Genomic DNA, 22,221 nt, shown 5'->3' with positions numbered 1-22,221 from the left:
CAAGGACTGAAGTTGGCCAAATGCCTCCTACCGTAAGTCAAGGGCAAGACTGGGTTGGCCTCTGCATTTGCCACCAAGAACCTTTTGCTCCACTGTTGGCTGCAACTCAGCAGGCATTGTGCAGTAAGGACACATGCCATGACAGACCTTGATGTGAGGGACAGCCTCCTCTGTTAGGGAAGGGCAGGCTAAATAGCCTGTGGTTGGCATGAGGTATGATCTAGTCCAAATAACCTGCTCAAGCAGCATCACCTAAAGCAGGTTTCATCATCCTCACCAAAAAAAAAAAAAAAAAAGAAAAAAAAAAGGAAAAGTTAGCACAAGCAACTACTGTAAGTAATAATAATAAATATCATATTTGAATCTTCTGTTCTCAAAGGCCAATGTCAAGCTGCTCTTGTGTGATTTAAGATTCCTTAAGCAGAGAAGGAGATGAAGAAAGCCAAGGACTGTGTCTTTGGAAGTAACAGCATCAATCTCCAGGTTCCCAAGACTCCCAGTATATCTGGCCAATGTATTGGTGAAACCTTGATTTTGCAGCCTGGACATCACCGCTTTGCTTTTCCTCCATGTCATCTGGAGGCTTGTTACCAATTTGCGAAGAACCGAAGCCAAAGTGCTGGCTGCCTTGATCTTGTAAAACAAAATAGGGTGGAGACTGATTTTTTGCATTTAGTACATAGACATGGGTGTGAGGACTTCGAAGAGATGTGCTGCATGAATCTGAGTGATTGCTCCGACTCAATTCACAAAAGCATTCAGGATTTGAAGGAACTACCTGGGGAACTGCGATGAAACCAAGGGTGGGACTCTTTTGGACTGTTTTCTTGGTTGGGAGATTTTGGTCCTTAGTTTAAACACATAGTTGGCTTTGTTGTAATAGGACTTATGGCATTATTGATGATTATGATCTGTCTGCCATGTTTGGTTTTTTGTATCCAGTGTCTTATAAATCAAAGCATAAATCAAGTGATGCTCACACAAACACATACCGTGCTCACTTTGCAAAGCTTAACAAACAAAAAAGGGGGAAACGTGGGCCAAAGGGACAAAGAATGTGTGTTCAAGAATGGGAAGTAACAGTGTAGGAAGAAGTGGTAGCAAGGAAACACGTTGATATATCTGGTTAAAAAAAAATTGCTTAATCAAAGACGCATGGACAGTAATGTGATTGGCTGAAAGGGCACATGATCAGTAAGGTCATTGGCTGGAGATGCACATGGTGTGTGTATGGAGAAGGAACACTATTTCATGATGGAAAAGTACTGAAGGAACTAACCGCTACTAACTGCTAGGCAGAGTACTATAAAAGCCTGTGAGCTCACTCAATAAATGTCTTTAGTTGCACCACAACTGGATTCCACGCCTCATACGCCACACTTTCCTTCAAAAGTGCACTGAGTATTGGAAACAACATCACTTTAAGCCTGCTGTTACTAACATTTGGGTGTCTTTTGATGGTATACCCTGCACATATACAAACTAAGGGGTAAATACCTCTGAAATAAATGCATTTTACGTATTTATTTATATAATGGTATATTTCATTGCAAGTCATTCTGGGATAACAAAAGCTACTAAAATCTACTCTTGATATATATGAATTATTTTATACAATATTCCTACTGAAATACTTTTTCATTAGTCTTTAAATTAGATGTATTTAATTAAAGAAATAGCATGACCCATTTTGAAAGTACAGAACTTTGAACTGCTGCAATCTGACCACAGACTTAGTCACTAACATTCATTTCACTTATTCAAGATGCTCATACGTACTCTCCTCGTCTCTTGTTTGCACATACAGGCAGTAATTAACCTCACACTCAAAATTAGAGGCCAGTCCATAAGCTGACAGCTGGGGACTTGAACAAAACACTGGACAGCAAGATGTTCTATCCTCAATATCCCACAGGACTGGTGAGGGCTAATGGAAGGAAAATAAAATATAACTCCATGCCCTCCCACACAGCCGCTGGTACACTCAGCCAACAGGAGCTCTCCTTCTGCTAATCAACTTGGTCTCTACACACCTGCACTGCTGTTAACAGATACCCCACAGCCTTCTCCCCTTTCCAGAGGCAGAAATCGAAGTCCTTCATCAAGCAGAGTTTCAGCTGAGTATGCAGCAATTAATTTTTACTATACATTTTATTAATATGTAATTATAAAGATGCATTTTGATGAATAATTACATTATGGAAGCTGTGCTAGACACTTGCAGTTGTCTAAATTGTCTACATGCTACTGATCAACTGCTAAATATTGGAATTGAACATAAGATGTTCAACATGGGTGGATTTTGTCCAGAGAGCTACTACTGTTAGTTTCATACTTCCATTTTAGAGACTTCTGTATCAGAAAGTTATATAAATGAAGGACAGATCCTTAAATAGTTTGTATTATCACAGTCCCATAAAAGCTAGATAAAATTAGACTAAGACCACTTCAAGTTTTGGTGCAAAGTCTTGAATAATTTTAGTTTATTTCCAGTTAGCTACTTTTTTTATTCACATTATTGATAGCACAAACAGTAACTCCCTTCACCTCCCATCCCCCCAGTTTGGTCAGACTTAGCAAACATCAGCTGTTTGGAACAAAAATACAGTCAATACAGCATTTTGCAATAGTAAAGCAGTTACCAGTTATCACCCAACACTCCTATTTATACATCAATCTGCGAGCATAAAGCATCTAAACTGAACTGACTTCCTTAACTTATCCAAAGATAATTTTTGTTTAGGTCAAATATAAATCCTTATGCAAGAGACTCCATAACTTGCATGCGTGAACCAGAAGAGTGCGCTACTGGGTCAGGCAAAAACATAAATTTAATATGAAAATTTAATCTCTCATTAAAAATTGGAATGCAACATCTATATTTAAACAACTTTATTAACATAGTCAAGCAGTGATTAACATTCACATCTATTATGTCACATCATACAAATGTAAATACAAAATTACTACAGTACAATATATATTCTCTGCATGATCCAAAATATTTGGTGGCCCCAAAAACTCTTTAAAATTCAGCAGCTTATCAAAAATTAAAACCATATTCTATTTAAAATGAAGTTCTGTTAGCACATAGGCAGACTTCAAGAAATATCACTCAAATTTAGTACAGTTTGAGAGGTTGCAGGAGGATATGTTTGAAGGAAACATTCCAACATTGTGGCAGATACAGACACATCATATTTAAAGCTTTCAAGCAAAACTCACACAACCTAAGTTGTCAGCAGAAAGATCCAGTCACCTTTAGTTTTATACTATTTTGTATATTGCATCCAATTAGAAATTTTAGACGTGTCTAGTATTAGTACGTCAGACAATGCACAACATAACTACCTATCCCCATGAAAAAAAGATTACACTAGAGACTTCAACAGCCAAATGAACGTGCTCATACCAATGTGGTTTGTTTTTTTTTTTCTACTCACTCTCCTCACAAAAAACACCCAGGCCTTCTCAATTTTGTTTCTCACCCAGAATAAGGAAATAAATACCCAAGGCAAAAGTAGCACGACAGAAGCATGTTATAGAAAAACGATACTGTACTGTAAGTGCTGAATTCTTTGAGATGTGGATTCGGCTTATTTTTAAATATACTGTAACACCACACAACAATTCATCCTGTAGAGCCATTTTGAACTTCCCTCATGTAAGTACATTCAAGTAAGCATCATGGTTATTCTAGCAGAGTATACTCTACAGGGTGAGCAGCCAGAGTACTCCCCTCAGTGTCCCATTTAAAATAATCTAAAGCTGGCTTGCTCCAACCATTAAGTGCAAAAATCAAGCATCAGCTTGCATGACGAAATTTCTATTGGAGAAGTATACCTAGAAGACTGATGGATGCAAGTCATTCTGGAGAATGCATAGGCGAGTGAAACACACAGCTACTGATCAAGCTTTATTTAGCCAAGATGAGGTTACTGGAAATATTTATGTAATATGTAACAAATACGCACGCAAACTACACCAGCATCTGAGATAACTGCAGAATGTTTTGCCATTTCACTGTAAAGCTTAACCTTTATCTAAGACAAAAATTTACTCTTTAGACCCTATATAGAAGCTGTACGCATCTATCATCCCCATGAAAAAGACAGTATTGAAGCAGTTAGTGTTAAGTTGCAACTTCTTCCCTTGACAAAATCAGAAACAAATTATTTCCAATATAATGTTGCATTTAAAGCAGTTTGAAATAAATATTTCAGTTTTTTTAATATGGATGCATTCTCCTCAAGGGAAGAATGGTTTTGCACCTTATCTGTTAATACATTCAATATGAATAAAATAGGTGAAGCAAAAGTCATTATTGTCCCCAGTAAAAGGTTAATTTAGATTAAGTTTAAGACAGAGGAGCTGTCTGAATGAAATACATAAACTGATATAATTAAGACACATTTTTGTTAGCATGTGTTCTAAAAATGAAAAAGAAACAAAAGGGTACAAGAGTATTCACCTGAGATAAAGCTAGTATTTGAGTATTTCTAAGTAGCAAGGAGTTTCACTTGAGGAAAGCTACTTGAAGTTTGAAAATATACATTTTACTATTATACAATATATGCAGTCTAAGTAATTAAGATTGATGCTAACATAAAAGTCCTAACAAAAAAAGATAAAATAAAATCACAGTGTGTATCCATATTATTACAAAATTTATGCTACTTCAGAACTTTTGATAATGATTATAAACTTTAAACCCATTCTTCTAAAAGTTATCTTCTGAGTACAAGCTTTAAGGAGCAATAAACTAAAGCATAAGAATTATCTTATTACAATTTAAATATATACATATTCATTGATTTAGAAAATAATCAAGCTTTGGAAAAAACTTACAAAATTTATTATTTTTGCTTGCACTGGCTAAAATAATGAACTACTCTGATATTTCTCCCGTAAATGAAACAAATTGTTTCCTGAACATGTAATGAAAAAAAATTTAGTATTGAACTTCACTTAAGACTAATTCAACAGCAATTTAGAACTGCCCAAAAGATGCATTTATAAGGATTTTCAACACACTTTCTGTTACCAACTTAGGTTGATCAGCAGCTTTTTTTCACTCTCAGAATCCTTCAAAAGGGAAACTTAAAACAGGAAAAAGGCATATATAAAACCAGTAAACACTGACCTCCTGAGGTTCCTACAACAAAAGTATTCAAGTAGAAAATCTACACCATTACTTAGCAGCGGCTATTTCTGTAGTTTAGCACACTAACAGCACTTTATTCAGTGTGTAAGGAGCAAATGAAGTAAGCCGTGCTTTTAGCATGCCAAGAGGCAGAAACACTGGAATGTAACAAAGACAAACAATTCTACCAGTAGAAACATTCAGTCAACATTCAAGAACTGTCAAGACTACACCACAAGAATTAAAATGCTTTTTATATATCCCATGATGCAATAATTGAATTATAAATGTTAATGCTGATTCAGAACTTTTCTTATCTCACAGTATACCCTAAATGGCTTCTGCAAATCTCTGCGCTATATGATGTGTTAGGAATATGGTTTATTTGCTTTAAAATACACCATGAGAGAACTTACTGATACAAAAGACTATTTTTGCCAGTACTGTTTATTTCTGCCTTATTTTAATTATTTTCCTTGCTGTTATACCAGATCAGTACACATCTGTATAAATACCTATTAAAATATGTACAAAAGTGGCATTTTAAGCTAATCCAAGGTGAGGTGGAGTGGTTTTATTTGGTTAAAGGGGTTTTCTGAAATTTAAGAAGTTTAGTTAAACTCAGATTCTAGGTGTTATGCTACAGTATTCTTTGAGCACATTTTCTATTCTACAGACTTTTAAATGTAATTTCTCTGAAACTCTTCCTTAACGTTCAAACACACTCAAAATAAGTTGGGTCCAAAATGATACCCCACCTTGCTACATATACAGCAAGGTGTCCCTGCCCATGGCAGGGGGGTTGGAACTTGATGATCTTAAGGTCCTTTCCAACCCTAACTATTCTATGATTCTATATTAAAGGTTTGGGGGGTGTGTTTTTTTCTTTTTTTCCCTTCAGAATTTGGTCTTAAAGTGATTTTAGTGACTATTACTAATTAACTTCAGAGTAATTAGTTAAGAAGGAATTTTATATTTGTGACCAAAGCAATGCCATTTGAAAGCAAGTTATCACATGCAATTTTGACCAAATCAAATAAATACTATGTACTAGCGTTACCAAATGTACTTCATATAGTACATGTTCAAACTCTTCTTCAGGCATAACCCATTAAAAATTTGCAAAGCCAACAAAAACCCACAGAAGGGAAGTGGGGGGCATTTAAAACATGCATGCTACCATGCATTTAAAGAAAAAAAAATCAAACCTCTTTAAACAGCATTTATAAGTTCACGCTCACGCAGCTCCAACTTCAGTGCAATGGCTAAATCATTCAACAGTCAAAGAACAGAACCATGCAAAGAGCAAGTTCTTAAGGAAAAAGAAAACCAAAAACAAACCCCAACGAAACACAACCAAACAAAACCCCCAGAACTGTTATCCAGTATCCATTTTGCAATGCAAAGGTGAGAAACTAAATCTACAAAAAGGCTGTTATGGCTTAATTTTGTTTTGCAGATTAATTATGCAGCACTTGAAAAATGGAAAGGTGTGGCTTCACCTCTGACCAGCAGAGTTAAAAATCTCTCCATTTTCCTTTATCATCATGGGATACTCTTTAGGCAATCTAAATTATTAAAGACTTGCCACTTTCAGATGGACACAAGATCAAGTGTACCAGTTAGGATTTCACATTCACAGTACATAAGAAAATACACATGGAAGGAAAAGTAAAGGGTTAACTTAACAAGGATTTATTCACAGGAATACATGTAAGTAGAGGGGAAAAAAAAAAAACAAAACACAACAGAAAAGCTAAACAAATGAAATGAAGAGGATCCAAACCAACTTTCACTCCGTAGCTTTAAACTTGCACCCTTGTGCATTTAACTACATCACAAAGGGCCACCAACATGCGCCGATACAGTGTAGATACCCTGCATTACATCCATCAACTTAAACATCTCTTTAAGATCATGCTTTGAACAAAAAGAAAGCGTAGAATATGTTGAGTGGGAATAAACACAAATAGAGCAATCATGTCATCAACTTCTACAATTGTCTTTACGTGCCAACTAACATTTATGCAGCCTTTAACGGGTCTTACCATGTAACTCATTTTTAGAGATTCTGATAAATTCACTAGTATATAACCATGCAGAAAGCACATCACACTGACAGCACAGAGGCAAGTATTTTGCACAGCTATATCAGCTTTCCACATTGTGCAGGTTACACACAATACAATATCAATCTTATTCTTAACAGATCCTAAAAAGGTATTTCAAGGCCTAATTGTTAACTACAGTACTTTATATCTATATTCTTAATAAAAATAAAATCCACAGAATCTTAAAAGGAATTTTAAATGCAGGGCTATATTGAATTGGTAAACTGCAACACAAAACTGGCGCAACATAGGTAAATGTATACCAATTTCACTCTATGTGATGCAAGCATGCTACTTCCCCACTAATTAAAGTTACTTCTGATCACTATGAGCCAGAATGCATGCCTGAACCTTAAACTGCACGTTAAGAATAATGCCTTACTCTATAAATGAAATCTAATGAAGTACAATAATTAAATCATATCCACTACTTTAATTCTTTTAATGTTAAAAATTAAAATGTCAACCTTTCCTTTGAAGTGACCCTCCCCTTATCCTAAACATGAAAGGAGTGACTCATTTGGCAGCTTGCAGGTTGCTTCATTTTGTCCAACTTAACCTTATTACTTTATGATGGGGTTTCTATAGTGTACACTGCAAGTGCCTGCTCCTAACAGACACAAGCTGCATTTTAACTGTACTAACTTCATTTGTGTAGTTCTTCATCAACATGCAAATACCTAGGAATCCCATCAAGCAGGATGAAATAATGTAGAAAACCCTTACTTAAAAAACATAAAAGAAAAAAAGAAAGCCTTTTACTGTTTGTGACCCCCATTCTTAGGTTTCTTTTATTGTGCGCAAAATAGTTTTCCTCTTTACGTATCCCTATGGTTCAATTCTATGGTTCTTATTTTGGTATAATTCCCCACAGTATTCCAAAATGTGCTGTTTTGTGACTAGATTCTTTTTTTTTTTTTTTTTTTCTTCTTCACATCCAGTGCAGAGTTGTAATAGGAGACAGATTTCCACCCACAAAGGCTCCAGATGTTAAAACATTTCCCAACATCGACTTAATACAGTGACGGCAACACCTCCCTCCCGCCCCTCCCAGTAGGGTTGGGATTGTACTGTATTCCCTACTGGTTTACCCTTCCCCCCAGTAAAGGGTAACATTTTCCCTGGGTGCAGAGGCTCCCTCATAGTCTCCCAGACTGAAGGACCTGTAAAAGAAAAAAAAGTATAATTAAAACTTACCTTGAACCTTAACTGACAGATCTGTGATAAACACTGAGCTTTTTTGCCTTTTTTTTTAAGCAGTAGGTGCCACCCTTTAACTTAAAAACAAATCTACGCATAGATTTTCTTTTTTTAAGTATGTTAAGAAAAGAGCCCATTTATATCAGGTAAATTATTATTCATGAAACAATAATGTATGCTTTAAAGCTACAATAACAGTTCCACTATTGTGGCTAAGCTTAGATTTCAAGTAAGAACAGTCCTATATATTCTAACAAGCTTACCCATTTTTAGCACAAAATTATAAGGTAGTTATAACATTGAGAAAGAATATTAAACATAACTGCTATTGAACTAACAACCACAAATATGTTGTTAGACCAACTATGTTAGAGAAGGCATAGTGTCTTCTCAGGTCAATCTGAGAATAATGGCAGATTTTATCACTTTGGATTCCTCTTTAGTAGGAAACCACCCTTACCAGAGAACTAAAATGCCCTCATTGGAAAATATTTAAATGTTTGAAATTCATTTATTTTTAATCCACTAGTGAGATCACCATGCAATTCAAAGAGGATTTCTTACATTACTGACTCTGAAAAATCTTAGGCCGACTTTAAACAGTTGTTCATTCAACAATAAAACAGAATTACACAGTTTACTCGTAATTTTAATACAAAAACTCTACAGCAAATATCAAATTTATATAAAAAGTGAATGAATAAACAATTAGCCCTCTTTTTTGGGTAGTATATAGTACCACACTGCTTCACACATGGGAAATTTGCTTCATACACTGTGCACCTTGCAGATACCAAGGTGGTATAACGACATAATTATTTTAGAAAGTACTATCACTGTTCTTTGTTGGTCTTTTCACTCTCTGCAGAAAACTGTAACAATTCTGAATTCATATATAAAATGGAACATGGCAAGAATAAGCACATCAAACTCCCCAAAACATCAAGCTCTACAGTTACAGTAAAGTTAGAAATCAGTATAACATCCTTTACTCAGTGCAAAGATCATCTAATATGTAGCTATGATTATGTTTGACTTCTCATGGCTAAAGTGTTAGCAAACTTCTTTCCTATCCTAGAGGAACAGTCCTGCTTGGACCACATCTGCCATTACTAATTTGTAAGACATAAAGTAGCCCATATCTTTCATATAATGGCTTGAGGATTATACTCATCACTTATTAAACTTGAACAGGCACTTTGTTTGACCTATACTTCCAACCTTATCTTGATGCATTAACCGTGCATATCATACACTCACTTTTTATTTTGCTGTAAAAATAAAGCAAGACAGTCACTTGCTTTCGCTACAGCTACCATCATTTAGGTATACTATCATCCCTTTTTTTTAACTTCTCATAGGAAGCATTATCTGAAAAATTCCTAGTCTGATGAATTATTTATGTTTCATGTAATGCAAACAGGGAGGAAGTTTGTTATATAGCTCTGTTTAGCAAGGAAGATATGTGTGCTTACCTCTAATTATGGGATTGCAGCTACAGTGCATGAGGTTAAACTCCATAGTAAGCTGCAAGGCGCTCTTTTAAGGGAAGAGGAAACTGGTCAGAGAAACGCCTCCAATTCTCATCCCCAACTTGATTTTTAAATCCATGAAGAATCTACAAAAGAGAGAGATGGGAAGTCAAGAAATCACTAAACAGAGGATACATTATTTACTAGCAACAAATACAGTGAGGTGCAAACTGTATATATTGCTGTACATCTGTCCATTTGAATTCTCCAATTTAATACTGAATTAAGTTGTATTTAATTGAATTTACTGTATTTAATTAATACTGAATTAAATTGTACTAAGAAACAAAAGAAGTCTAGTAATGTCTTTCTTCACTGAAATGATTTCTTTTAAGGGTGACATACTCAATATAGCTACCCACAAAAATTAATCTGTGTATACATATCTATATGTATTTTTTATGAGCAAAATGACTTAAAACCTAGTTAGGCCATTTCAGAATGGTATACATTTTACAAATTGACACAGTTTATATACGTTAAGATTACTGTACTCGTATTTCTTTTTTAAATGTACAGTATGTTGTGGGAAGAAAGCTGGGCCAAAACTACAGCCAGCTGTTAACTGCAGTTTAACAGAATGAAAACCGGTCGATTCCTAGCACAAATACAAAAGCATCCTGTGAGAACTTTTTTTTTTTTTACCATGGAACCTGTAAGACAGCTCTTACTGAAAAGGAAGCTGTTAACATTTTTTGCATTTTGAAAGAATGGGGACCCACAGCCAAAGGTAGTCAAAATCCAGTGAAAGAGGGGAAAAAAGCCCAGCAGGTTTCAGTCTGGACCTTCCAACATAATAAATTAACTGAAAACTACAAAAATTAGATGCAGTTCTTAGTATGCTAGCTCTAAAACAGGAGGTTGAAAGGCAAACATCAGAAAGAACACAAGCAGATGAAACAGCTCCTCCTCATATGAAATTATGCAACGACATTCCAAAGTTTTGGTTTTCTTTTCTAAAGTCACTGATACTAAATTGTGGAATAGTCAGTCATGAACATATCATCACAGTAAAGTTAAAGCTCATGGCACCAAGTTCAGGCTCAACACAACATTCTCAAGCAAGCTGTTCTTCAACAGGATGTAGTGATAACAACATTACAGTACCACCAGTTAACTTACTGCTTTTCTTCCTGAGACCTTCTACAAGCAGGCTTGCCTCTCTTTCCTAACTCAGAGAGTCATATTAGCCAGCTGCCAAGAAACTAGTGAAAACCTAAGAACATTCAGGTATGACAAAAGGAGCACTATTAAAATAATCTTCCAGTAGAGTTAAAGCAAGTGAGCTTCAGCTACAGTCTTCAAATAACTTGCTTTTATAAAGAGTGATAAAATTCTTAGGGCATATACCAGGTTTCAACACTGGCAGCTCTTCTACCCATGCTCTTGGGAGTGGTATTTTCTCTCAGCTCTAGTGCTACAGAACAAAACGAAACAAGCAGTTTTTTTGCAATGTTTCTGAAAGGCACAATTATTGCTGGACAAACACCTAACTGGACTACAGCAATCACGTATTCATGAAGAAGTAATCTAAAAATGTGCATGCAACCACTTGGAGAATGCTTTGTCTCCTTTCCTGCATGGCAAAAAGCACAACAGAATAAACTTTAAAAAGGAAGGGTGGCCTTATGCCTCATGACGAAGAACCATTGTGTCTAGTTTGAATGCATTAGATCCCACACAGACAACTTCGAAAGAATCTGAAAAAGAGGAATCTGACTAACTGAAGCAAGTGTCCAATGCTGAAGGACCAGTGCAGAAACACTCACTGAGCCTGCTTTCGACAATCATCACAGACTGCATCCTGGACTTCCTTTTGAGCTTGTAAGTATTTGCTCTTTCCTCTTGCTGATATGAAAATACTCATCAGCTGTGCATTTTCTGGACCTGACGTTCCTTCAGAGGAGACCAGTTATCCAAGAGGCTAACTAGGACAGGATTTTTACATTGTTTTGTCTGAAAATGTGTGGCCTTGCAAAGAAGCCTCCACGAACACACATACAGTAAGTGCTAACAGTGGGAACAGAAAACAAGAAAAAACCCAAAAGATCCAAAACAACTACCCTTAGGGTATACTGTTAGACACCTTACCTTACAGAACATGTCTCGGAGATCATCTTTTGGGCTAATCCATGATGCAACAGCATCACAAAAAAAAATAAAGTCCTATAAGATTAAACAATCACATAGGTTAGAAATCTCAATTTACATGTCTGAAAACAATGTTGATGTTCATTCTATGAACTATGTAGGGTCTTCAATCATAATTAACAACTGCTTTTGATTCTGTGTATTTATTTTCCAGTTAATTCAGACAATAATAGTAAGCTATTGTACGCCTAAGTGTTCAGAAACAGCTGATTGTAGGAATTCCTTTGTTTAATCAGATTTTTGATTTAATAAAATGACAGTTGAAACTCCAACTCTCCCCTCCCACACCACATCTGTCTTAACGTTAATTCTTTCAGTACACATACCAAGTTCAAGAATCAATCACCTTAATAACCAGCAAGAAATTCAAGAATACGGTTGTAACACTCTCTCACACGTTTGCAATTGGGGAAAAAAGCTGTTTTGTTTCTTTAAGCAGAGCCAAAAGATTTTTCTAGGATACAGAGAACGTTTATCACACAGATTTAAAACTAAAGACACACCAAAATCCCTAATCCCCCATCCGTTGTCATGCATTACCTCCTAGTACACTAGTAAGACACAAATCTTTAATCATTAAATTGGTGATGCCCAAGTTTTTGGGTAGGTACTGAGGATAACAACTACAAAGACAGAGAGATGGGATAATGAAGAGAAGAGAATCTCTGATCATGCCCTCCCCCTATGGAATGTGAAAGAACAAATGGACAGCAGAAGAGGAAAATGCTAAGTACAGAATAAGTGAAATGAACTGAAATTTTCAAAACAAGGTGTTCTTGTGTTTCACAAAGAATTACAGACAGAGAAGAGGGAAAATAACCTTCTTTTTCCTCTTAGAAAATCTTACATTGGTACAACTTTATTTTGGAGGTGTGGAGACTAAAGAGCAAGTCACACTGTATTCTTCAGATGTACCTTTTATTTTATTTTTATGTACCTTCAGATGTACCTATTATTTTAAAGAGCAAGTCACACTGTATTCTTCAGATGTACCTTTTATTTTAAAAGAGATGCATGTTCCTTGGCACACTGACTAAGCAACATATCCAAAGTTGAAACAGTATCTTCCCTACCCAAGTTTTAAGAATGAAGGGGTGGTTACTGTTTTTGTCCTGTTCCTTGTTTTAAAAGCATAGGTTACATCTGTAAAATAGGTTTAAGTATGTAAATTTTCACCTTAGATTTTCATACAGATCCTGACTACAACCCCACAAGTATCAAAATGCAGTTATTTTAACCAAAGTTCATTACTTACATATTCTTTGTAATTAATAGGCAAAATCTGAATTTAATAAGACTCTTCTCCTTTCATTTGCTAGGTGATAATTACTGAAGCATCCTGACATGTATCATTAGTAATATAAACATTTTGGCCTCCTTGACCTCATAATAAGGCTACATCATGGACTGCAGGGAATCACATCAAGCTGAACTGTTTTTACACTCCATATGCAGCTTTCACTACATTTCACATGAGTAAAGAAAACAAGTTTAGATCTATTCATGTATCTTACTTGGACTACTCCACTGGGGTTGACCGAGATCATGGTACATATCCCACGGAACGCTGAATCCTTTTCCTCATTGTCTCTTATGTTTCTCAGAGAGGTGCACCTAGCAAGTTGGAAAGCAAAACTTAGCTAACTCCACTACTTTTTCCTTCAACCAAGTTAGAACTAGATCATGGTATCTGATGGAATAAGTCACACTGATTAAGATGATCTGAAACCCTATTTTGAACTCTTAGAAAAACATTTGTTGCAGTCTTTATTAGTAAATTCCCATTAGGCATCATCTACAGAATCTCGTTCTCCTGTTGCACTATATACAGTTAGAAAGTGTGACCTGCATTCCATTAAATACAAAAGAGACATGTATCTGTAATATTTATAAAAACTATCATTATTAGAAGCGGGACATATAATACTATCACAGTATGAATTATGTCAGATACCACTTACAGAACAGTTATTTAAGTTTTACAGCAGCAAGCAAGCTATTGTATACGTAACAAATCTATAACATATATTCCTTACAGCAATTCAAGCCTCAGACTGAATTTTAAGTAATGCACGGTTTAAATTTTACAGTATTTGCATGCATCGTATTATCATTCTGGTGGATTTTAAAATGCTCTTTCATAGTCAAGCTTTAACACAGCAAGCATGTGACAATCTTATCCCATGCATAAATTAGTCGTTAGCCACAACATAAAGAATACATGACGGTGCTACTAAAAACTCACAAACCTGATAGGACAAGATTAGTCACATGGTTGGCAATGATTAAGGATTGAGATTTTGTAACCAACTGAAAATATATCTAAAAGTGAGATAGAGAGAAGAAAGAAAGAAAGAAAGAGAGTGAAGAAAAATGATTAAAAAAAAAGATTGAATAATACACACCAGGGTCTTATAAACTGCTGTAGCATGGGGGCCACCTCTTGAGGACAAACGTAACCAAGACGACCAATTGTTATTGCTAAGGTAACGCAATCACGGTTATACACCACCAAACGCCAACCAAGACATGAGCAAATGAGGGGGGAGGAGAAAAAATAAAGAAAAAACAACAAATAACTCAGAAACAGAAACCAACAGAATCTGTGTATGATAATAAACATAAGATTTCACCAGTGCTGTTTATTACCACCCCCTATATAAGAGGCAGCAACATATATGGTATACTCTCCAGGGTAAAAGAAAAATCAAAGAAGTAAATGAGAGAACACCAAAAACACAATTTAAAATCCAAAGGCTTTCTCATGTAAGCGGTCATTCTGTCCTCTTCAGAGTAATCTCTTACAATAAATTTACCTAACATAAGTTTTGAAATTTTTATTCAAATGTAATATTATGGATACTGTTGATAAAAAGGAATTAACCATTTTCAATTTTAGATTCAAGTATTCTAAACTTTTTTTTTGTCAATATTTAGAATTCAAATTTTAATAGGTTTACTTTATAAGTAATGATACATTTATAAATACTTTTGCGTGGAAAATACTGTGATCTAAAAACATCATCTAAATAGATGAAACACTTCTCAAAGAGCATGAAATATTTGTCTTTTAAACACTGTAATTATAAATAATATCATAAATCCTCCGATTTAAAGTGGTTGCTAACTCACAGCAACTGACTGCAAATATTTCTTCTGTTCACAAAAGGCTTCCTCACAGAAGTTGTATAAGAATCTGACTTCTGATACCAAGGCATAAAGATATATGAAAAGCAAAATTGCTTCATTACATGATTAGGTAGGTCGGTCCTTTGTTCCGAGGGACAGACTGAAGGAAAATATCATCATGCAAATGTGTTTTAATGGTGTTTGCTCAACTCACAAAAGATTAATCTTTAGAAAAAGGAGAGGGTGGGGAATAATGTATCAAGATCACTTGAAGCAAAATACATGAATAATACTAAAATCCAGCAGATTTATATGAAGCAGAGAAAGGAAACCTATGTTCAAGGGACATACTATGCAACACTCTAATTAACAGGCATTTGTGAACAGTTTCATGAAACATGCAATAAAGCAGATGATGCTTTCTCCAACAAAAGTTTGGTGTAGGATATACTAGCAGTTTGAAATATATTCACTTCATGTCATCTGCAGCTCACTGGCAATGTACTTTTTTGCCCTGATGTTACTCAATTTCAATATGCAGTGTCTAAAATCTTCAGCGCTTCTAACTTACAAAACTGCGCTTGAAGTGCTACTTCCAAATGAAAATATATTTTTAAGTTTTATCTGTAAATTCTCACAGCTACAGTCTGTACAAGGAACAGTAATCTTTGTGAAAGCTCAACTTTTTTGTATGTACTGGTTATTTTCTACACAATTGCTTTTATTTAAGGTGGTCTAATGCTTCCATAGAAGTGTTTTCGTAGCTCACTGCATAGGAAGCTAAAGCAGAAAACAGTGATATTCTTACACATACTAGTGGCACACAGCACAATACCCCACAACAAACTTATAATAAATACACCACACTCAACATTTATTTGCAGTTATGCATCCACATTTAAAGTAACTATTCAGAGAATTAAAAAAATAAAAAAAATAAAGAAAAAAAATGTCAGTGTTTGGATGCTTCCAAAAATTCTCTAACAATGATGGAAGCAAATATTTAAGTACTGGATGCCTGTCTGTTACAGGTGTTACACATCCATTAGTGTGGAGTAAGGGTGTCAGGGCAGAGGCAGGAGGAAAGAGAATTTTTATTGCTATACTATTCCACGGTGTATTTCACTACAAGTAGGTGTATGCTTCAAAATTATCTTTGCAAGAAGTAGTACCTATAATATGCCAGACAACTGGGATTTTTTTTACTTTAAGTTCACCTTCCATGCCAAACGGGGGAAGGGAATAGGAGCAGAGAAACTGCAGCATTTAAGTTTAGAGAATAACAGAGGAACAATATGCACTGAAAAATCTCTCTCCAATTAATCCCTTGTTTAGCTCAACAAAATACAACTGTACCACTGTATTTGCATAATTTTAAATCTTGTCAGGTGTAATGACTAAGCCATACTTTCCTTACAAGACAATTAGTTTTCAAACAGAGGGGTGGGAGGGGAGAGTCTCAATTGGTAAAATAGTAAAACAGAAACATAATTATAAATAAAGTTTTGCTAAAGTATGGAAGGTGCTCTTTATACCAGAACATGCCCTCTATAAATGCAAAAGAAACAAGCCTCAGAAATTTCAATTCAGTAAGGCATTTGAGGATTGATTTGGAAGGCAAACCTGTGGTCCAGAACATAAAACATGCATGCCATTATTAGAATTCTTTTCAGGAATTTGTTAAGTGACCAGGTAGTAGAAGGTTTACAGAATTTTAGTTATGTTGTAAAACTGCCATCACAGATCTAGATTTTTTTAGCATAATATTATAAGTTTATCTTATTAAAAAGTGCATTTTCTGTAAATTCAGAAAGTTCATTATTTGTTTCATATATGCCAATTACATTTGTTTCAGAAACTAGACATATATATACAGTACACATGTAAGGACATGCATATATTAAAATCAGTGTGAACTAAGTCTTTAAGTGTTACTGCATACATCTGTCAATTCAATACATAAATAAAACTGGAAGAATACTTAAACAGATAAATAAATATTGTAAAAGTGAGAAAGCAATAACTTTAGGAATCTAGATATATGATAGTTTTCTTCAAGACTGAGACTTGTAAGAACTTCTGCAAAACAGAGTTGCTTTTGCTTATAAAAGCCAAATACATAGCAACAGAATCAGTTCTGGTGTGGTTGCCCTATGCTGCTTTTAAAATAATTATAAAAAGTCTCTAGTTCCCTTCACCACATACGGATCAGTTTTTGGGTACCTGTGTTCTCTAACAACGTCTTTGGTGTGTTGGGTCTGTTAATTATTTCTACAAGCTGGTGCAACACCATTGGAATATAAGGCTGCATCTCTATACCTGAAACAACCAAAGAGAAAAGAATATTCAGAAGAAAATGAGCTTTAATACACATAATCTAAATAGATTGGGTACTTACTAAACTGGAACTAACTGAAGTTACTAAAAAAAGAACAAGACTTTTGGATTTTATTTAAATTTTTACATGAAAGTATCACAGTGCCCCCCCCCCCCAAATCATGCTAAACGTGCAGAGATTCAAGGAAAAAAACATCTTACCCATCTGTATGGAGATTTCTCCAATTGCCCAGGTGGCATTGTTACACACAGAAATGAATTCAGGGTTTAGGTTGGTTCCCAAAATTGGCATGAAATCAGCTAGAAAGAACAACATTTTAAAATCTCATCACACAATATAATCCTCTTGTCCCGTTACTGTAAGATCATGGTGAGGGGGAGGGGGAAGAGAAGTTTTTAAAAGAAATAATGTAAGCCTATTTAAATGCTTGAAAGTGTTACACATGAATTTACAAGAGCTATACTTCTGCTATATGTCAGATTAACCTGAATTTTAGAATCTAAGCAGACCAATGCAGATCTTTCCAAATTCTGGTTTAAAAATGTTTCTAATAGGCTTTATGTAACTCTAGAAACCTTTTTTCTCCCCTTCCTTTGCTTGGGTAGGGGGAGTGAGGGTAAGAGGGGAGAATAAAAAACAGCTACAAGTGCTTGTAAATTTATGGTATAGTTGAACAACCCTCAAATCACCTGGACAGCTATGTAGCTATGTACTCGGCTATGCTTGGGGAAAAAAAAAAAAAAAAAATATCTTAGGAGGCAATCACATCTTTGATTAAATTTGAAGAAAAAATTAGTTACAATGATAGATTATAGCACCAGCCAAATAAATTCTAAATGCCAAGCCTATCCAAGCTTTCTCTTGGCAAGTTAAGTTTATCTCAAGAGTATCTGTGGGTAAAGCCAGCAAACATCATGGAAGTGTATAACTGATGATACTTCCTTACTGCTATTAAAGCAAAAAAACCATCCAAAAACGTTCCTTCATGCCAAGTTTTCTACTTTATGTATATAATTTTATATAACAGTATATTCTAATAGAATTAAAAAAGCTGTAAATTCAAGAATTTATCAAAGCAAGCAACTATACTAATTGAAGTACATGTGTTTTGCTGTATTCCAGCACAACAGGCAGTTTGTTACATCATAAAAATCAAGAACAAAATTAACTTTTGCACTGTCTACAAAAATAAGAACATGTGTTTTAAGCACACAATTTGAAAGACAAAAGACTAGATACTGTTGCTGATGAAGGAAAATGAAAACTTACATCATGAAAAGGCAACCCACAGAATAAGGAGCTAAACAATAGCTAAACCAGCCTCTTATCAGTTTGTAAGACAATTATTTAATATGTAAAAGAAACATACCAATGCAAGGCTTAACATGCTGAAAACACGCCTTTGTCAGATCACCTAACAATGCAAAAGAACTCTGCCGTACCTCTGGCATTTTATCCTAAAGAGAAGAACAAAAAAAACCAACAACAATTCTAGAAGTGTTTCTGACTCTCTTAAGAAAGAAAATCCTTAGATCAAACAGGTTATTCATCTCACCTGCATGCACTGGTACATTAGCGTCAGGATATTACTACGAGCCACTAGCTGTTCAATGTTGCCTCCAAGTCCTTCAGCTAAACCACTGAGTAAATCAAGAGCCACGATCATGAAATCTTTATCTGGAGCCTCATATTGGTCTGGCTGAGCATTATGCAACTGCAACAAATAAGAACATGTTTTCAACGTATTATATTTTTCTCAGGGGTATGCATAAAAAAAAGTTTCAGAACTGCAGTGTCATTTACATATTCAATAGTTACTCTGCAAATTTCTCTGCAAACCCATAACTTTATATAGTTAATACACTGGGTTAAGGAGATATAATGCAAGCATTGGAATAGCAATAGAAAAATACCATGGCTTGTGCAAGTGTCTTCTGCACCAGATTTACACAACGCTGGTACACAGGTTCACAGTATGGAAGAAAGCCAGATTGCAAGGCAGTAGCAACTGACGACAGGCACTGGAATTAACAAAAAAGACAGAAAAAAGTCATAACCTTTCCTCACATTCCTGAAGTGCCTTTTACTTGGAAGCAGTAAATTAAAATATATTAGTGTTTTAAGTATACCCACATGTAACTCATTCATTAAGTAAACACAACCTAGACAGGCGGTACCTGTTAGCTGAGCCAAGGCAACTATCAGCAAGTTGTTACTCTCTTCTTTGTATGCCATTGAGAAAATTTCTCAGCAGCATCATCTTCTTAGACGTAGCCAATATACTGCATACCACACCAGTTACGACAATTCTGCCAGCGCTTATATTAAGCTTCAGTATCTTGAGTATGTACAAACCCTAACATTACCTAAGAGTTATGAAATTAATTTTTCTAGAGGTGCTTTCCTGTTTCAGACTTGAAAAGTACAGAGAATAGACTACATGATCCAGTTCATACTTTCAGCTCGCCTGACAATAGTTTTAATGGAGGGATGAAGGGGGAGCAAGGAGAGAGAAGACAAGAATAAAAGGATAGAACATCTTTTCCTCTCAAAGAATCCCATCAAATGCTCCAGAATGGCAGAAAAAAAAACCCCAAAAACCCCAAACAACAAACCAAATCAAAAACAATAAAAATCTAAAAGACTTCATCTAAACCTAATGACAATTCCTCAGGCACAAAATTTTCCTCCTACAGTCAGAATACTTTCTTCATAATAGGAAATACCTAGCACTCTCAACTTTTATAGTCTTACTTCTTAGTAGGAGTATCTTTAGTAGGAAGTATAATTCTTAAGATAAGTTGATAAAAAAATATTCCAATTCTAACATTTACCTCTAATAGAGGGAAGAGATCTTTATCCTCATCCTTCAGCATGTTCCACTTTTGGATTAATGGAGGCATTAGCATCTGAATATATTCCTGTTTAGGATGAAAATACACCAACTGCTGAAACACTTCACTACATACTATTTTATTTCAAAGCTAGAAAATTATGTATTATGAATTTATATTCCACTTTTTCAGAAAAAAAATCCTGTTATAATGTCATTCAATCATTGCTGAAATATGCATATATAGTTCAATATTCGAATTTACCATTTGTGTTCTAAGATTTATTGCTGAAGTACATAAGTCTCTTTGCAGAGTGAATCTGCTCCTCCAGGTTTGGAGTTCCTGAGTTGTTACAAATCTGTATGATTGCCTCAGGGCCTATGGAAAATGTTTTTACTAGGAATGCAGTCTGGCTTTGCATCTGCCACTTGCTTTTCTCAACAACTACCCATGAAGAAAGTAATTTCCTATCCCTCCAGAAGTATGCACTTACCCCTTCTGTATAACACTGTTGCATGTTGTAACTTCCCTGTCACTGTACAGCCAGAGTCACAAGGACATTGAGCAAGGCATCCCTACTATGCTGTTACTCCCAGAAGGTATCTAAAGAGCCAACATGCTACCAGCTAATGCTGTGTCCAGAGATACAAACTTGTGTGTGACTGAAGTCTCACCATCACCAGGAGCTTCCATTTATCTTCCTCCTGGTACTGTTAAATGTTAAGGTGGCTAGAGCCAAAGAGATTGAAAAAGAGGTCTTCTGATGGTGTGGGATCTTCACTTGCAAGCAAAATGCTATGGAAACAGCTTGAAAAAATTTATTCTAGTGTGTCTATGTCATATGAAGCGCTACAGAGAAATAAATTTCAATCACCATCATAAGTTGCACACATGCAACATGTATGCATATTCCATTAGTTAATACATGTACACTAAAAAAAAAAAATCCCACTATATTTGCCTGTGTGTTTTCTGTCCTTTGTCCAAAGGATTCTGTGTTTTGATATATAAAATGTGTGTCTCCCTGATAAAGCCATTTCTACCGACAGTGTGCTCCAATACATTAGAAAGAGACACACGGGGTAGCTTAGCTATGCTTAAAAGTGGTTACTGAAAATGGTGTGGTCATTAGAAATTAAAACACACATTCTGTCAATTTCTCTGAAGTCCCATTTCACATCTATATTGAGATACATATCTATTCTGAGCTGGAAAACTTTGAGCATGAGAAAAAAAAAATCACAGTAAGAAACATGTTTCACAAGCCAGCACCACACTGAATCATGTATTCAAAACGGCAAATGTTTGTGTATATGCAGTCTACCTAATTTACCCGTACATATTTAGTGTTATTGAAACCTACACAGAAATAATAGTATTTCTGTTTTATAGCATGTAAATCATGCTTCAAAAAACACTGAACCAGTTCTTCAGTTATGAGGAGTGCTTCTACAGAATATAAGGTATACTCACTGGTTTATTTAGATGATGTCCTACAGAATCTGCTAGAGTTCCTATAGCATCATAAAGAATGAGCAGGTTTTTATGCTGGTATTTACTAAATGCGAAGACCAAAGTGTCAAGTATATATGCAAGATAAGGAACAAGCTCTGTACAAGCCTCCTCTTCTAGAGTAGCAAAGGCACTGAGGAAGAGAAAAAAACAGGTCAGTTACTATTCTGGAAAAAACAAACTAAGATGACCCCAAAATGCCCCACACTACCCACTTTTGTTTAAACATAAAACTGTATTTTTAAGTCCTTAAATTCATCCAAAATGTTTT

At 35.2% G+C, this 22,221-nt stretch overlaps 1 protein-coding gene across 1 annotated transcript in view; it reads right to left on the bottom strand.

The window, feature by feature from the left end:
* Positions 1-6,815: 6,815 nt before the first annotated feature.
* TNPO1 (transportin 1) overlaps positions 6,816-22,221 on the bottom strand; it is a gene marked incomplete at its 5' end in the record, with an annotated part of 31,843 nt that continues 16,437 nt past the window's right edge. Inside the window, 12 exons of the mRNA XM_061358612.1 lie at positions 6,816-8,417; positions 9,930-10,072; positions 12,078-12,152; positions 13,652-13,751; positions 14,543-14,618; positions 17,490-17,585; positions 17,805-17,903; positions 18,974-19,061; positions 19,160-19,318; positions 19,518-19,625; positions 20,439-20,525; positions 21,912-22,083. Coding sequence (XP_061214596.1) covers positions 9,965-10,072; positions 12,078-12,152; positions 13,652-13,751; positions 14,543-14,618; positions 17,490-17,585; positions 17,805-17,903; positions 18,974-19,061; positions 19,160-19,318; positions 19,518-19,625; positions 20,439-20,525; positions 21,912-22,083 — 1,168 coding nt within the window. The remainder of the gene's footprint in view (positions 8,418-9,929; positions 10,073-12,077; positions 12,153-13,651; positions 13,752-14,542; positions 14,619-17,489; positions 17,586-17,804; positions 17,904-18,973; positions 19,062-19,159; positions 19,319-19,517; positions 19,626-20,438; positions 20,526-21,911; positions 22,084-22,221) is intronic.

The sequence above is a fragment of the Neopsephotus bourkii genome, unplaced genomic scaffold (assembly GCF_033783945.1).
Source record: "Neopsephotus bourkii isolate Nb327-2 ecotype Australia unplaced genomic scaffold, CSIRO-AGI_Nbou_v1 NB_948, whole genome shotgun sequence".
Taxonomy (NCBI): Eukaryota; Metazoa; Chordata; class Aves; order Psittaciformes; family Psittacidae; genus Neopsephotus; species Neopsephotus bourkii.
Note: the sequence above shows the minus strand (reverse complement) of the source record. Positions and strands in the feature narration are given on the sequence as shown.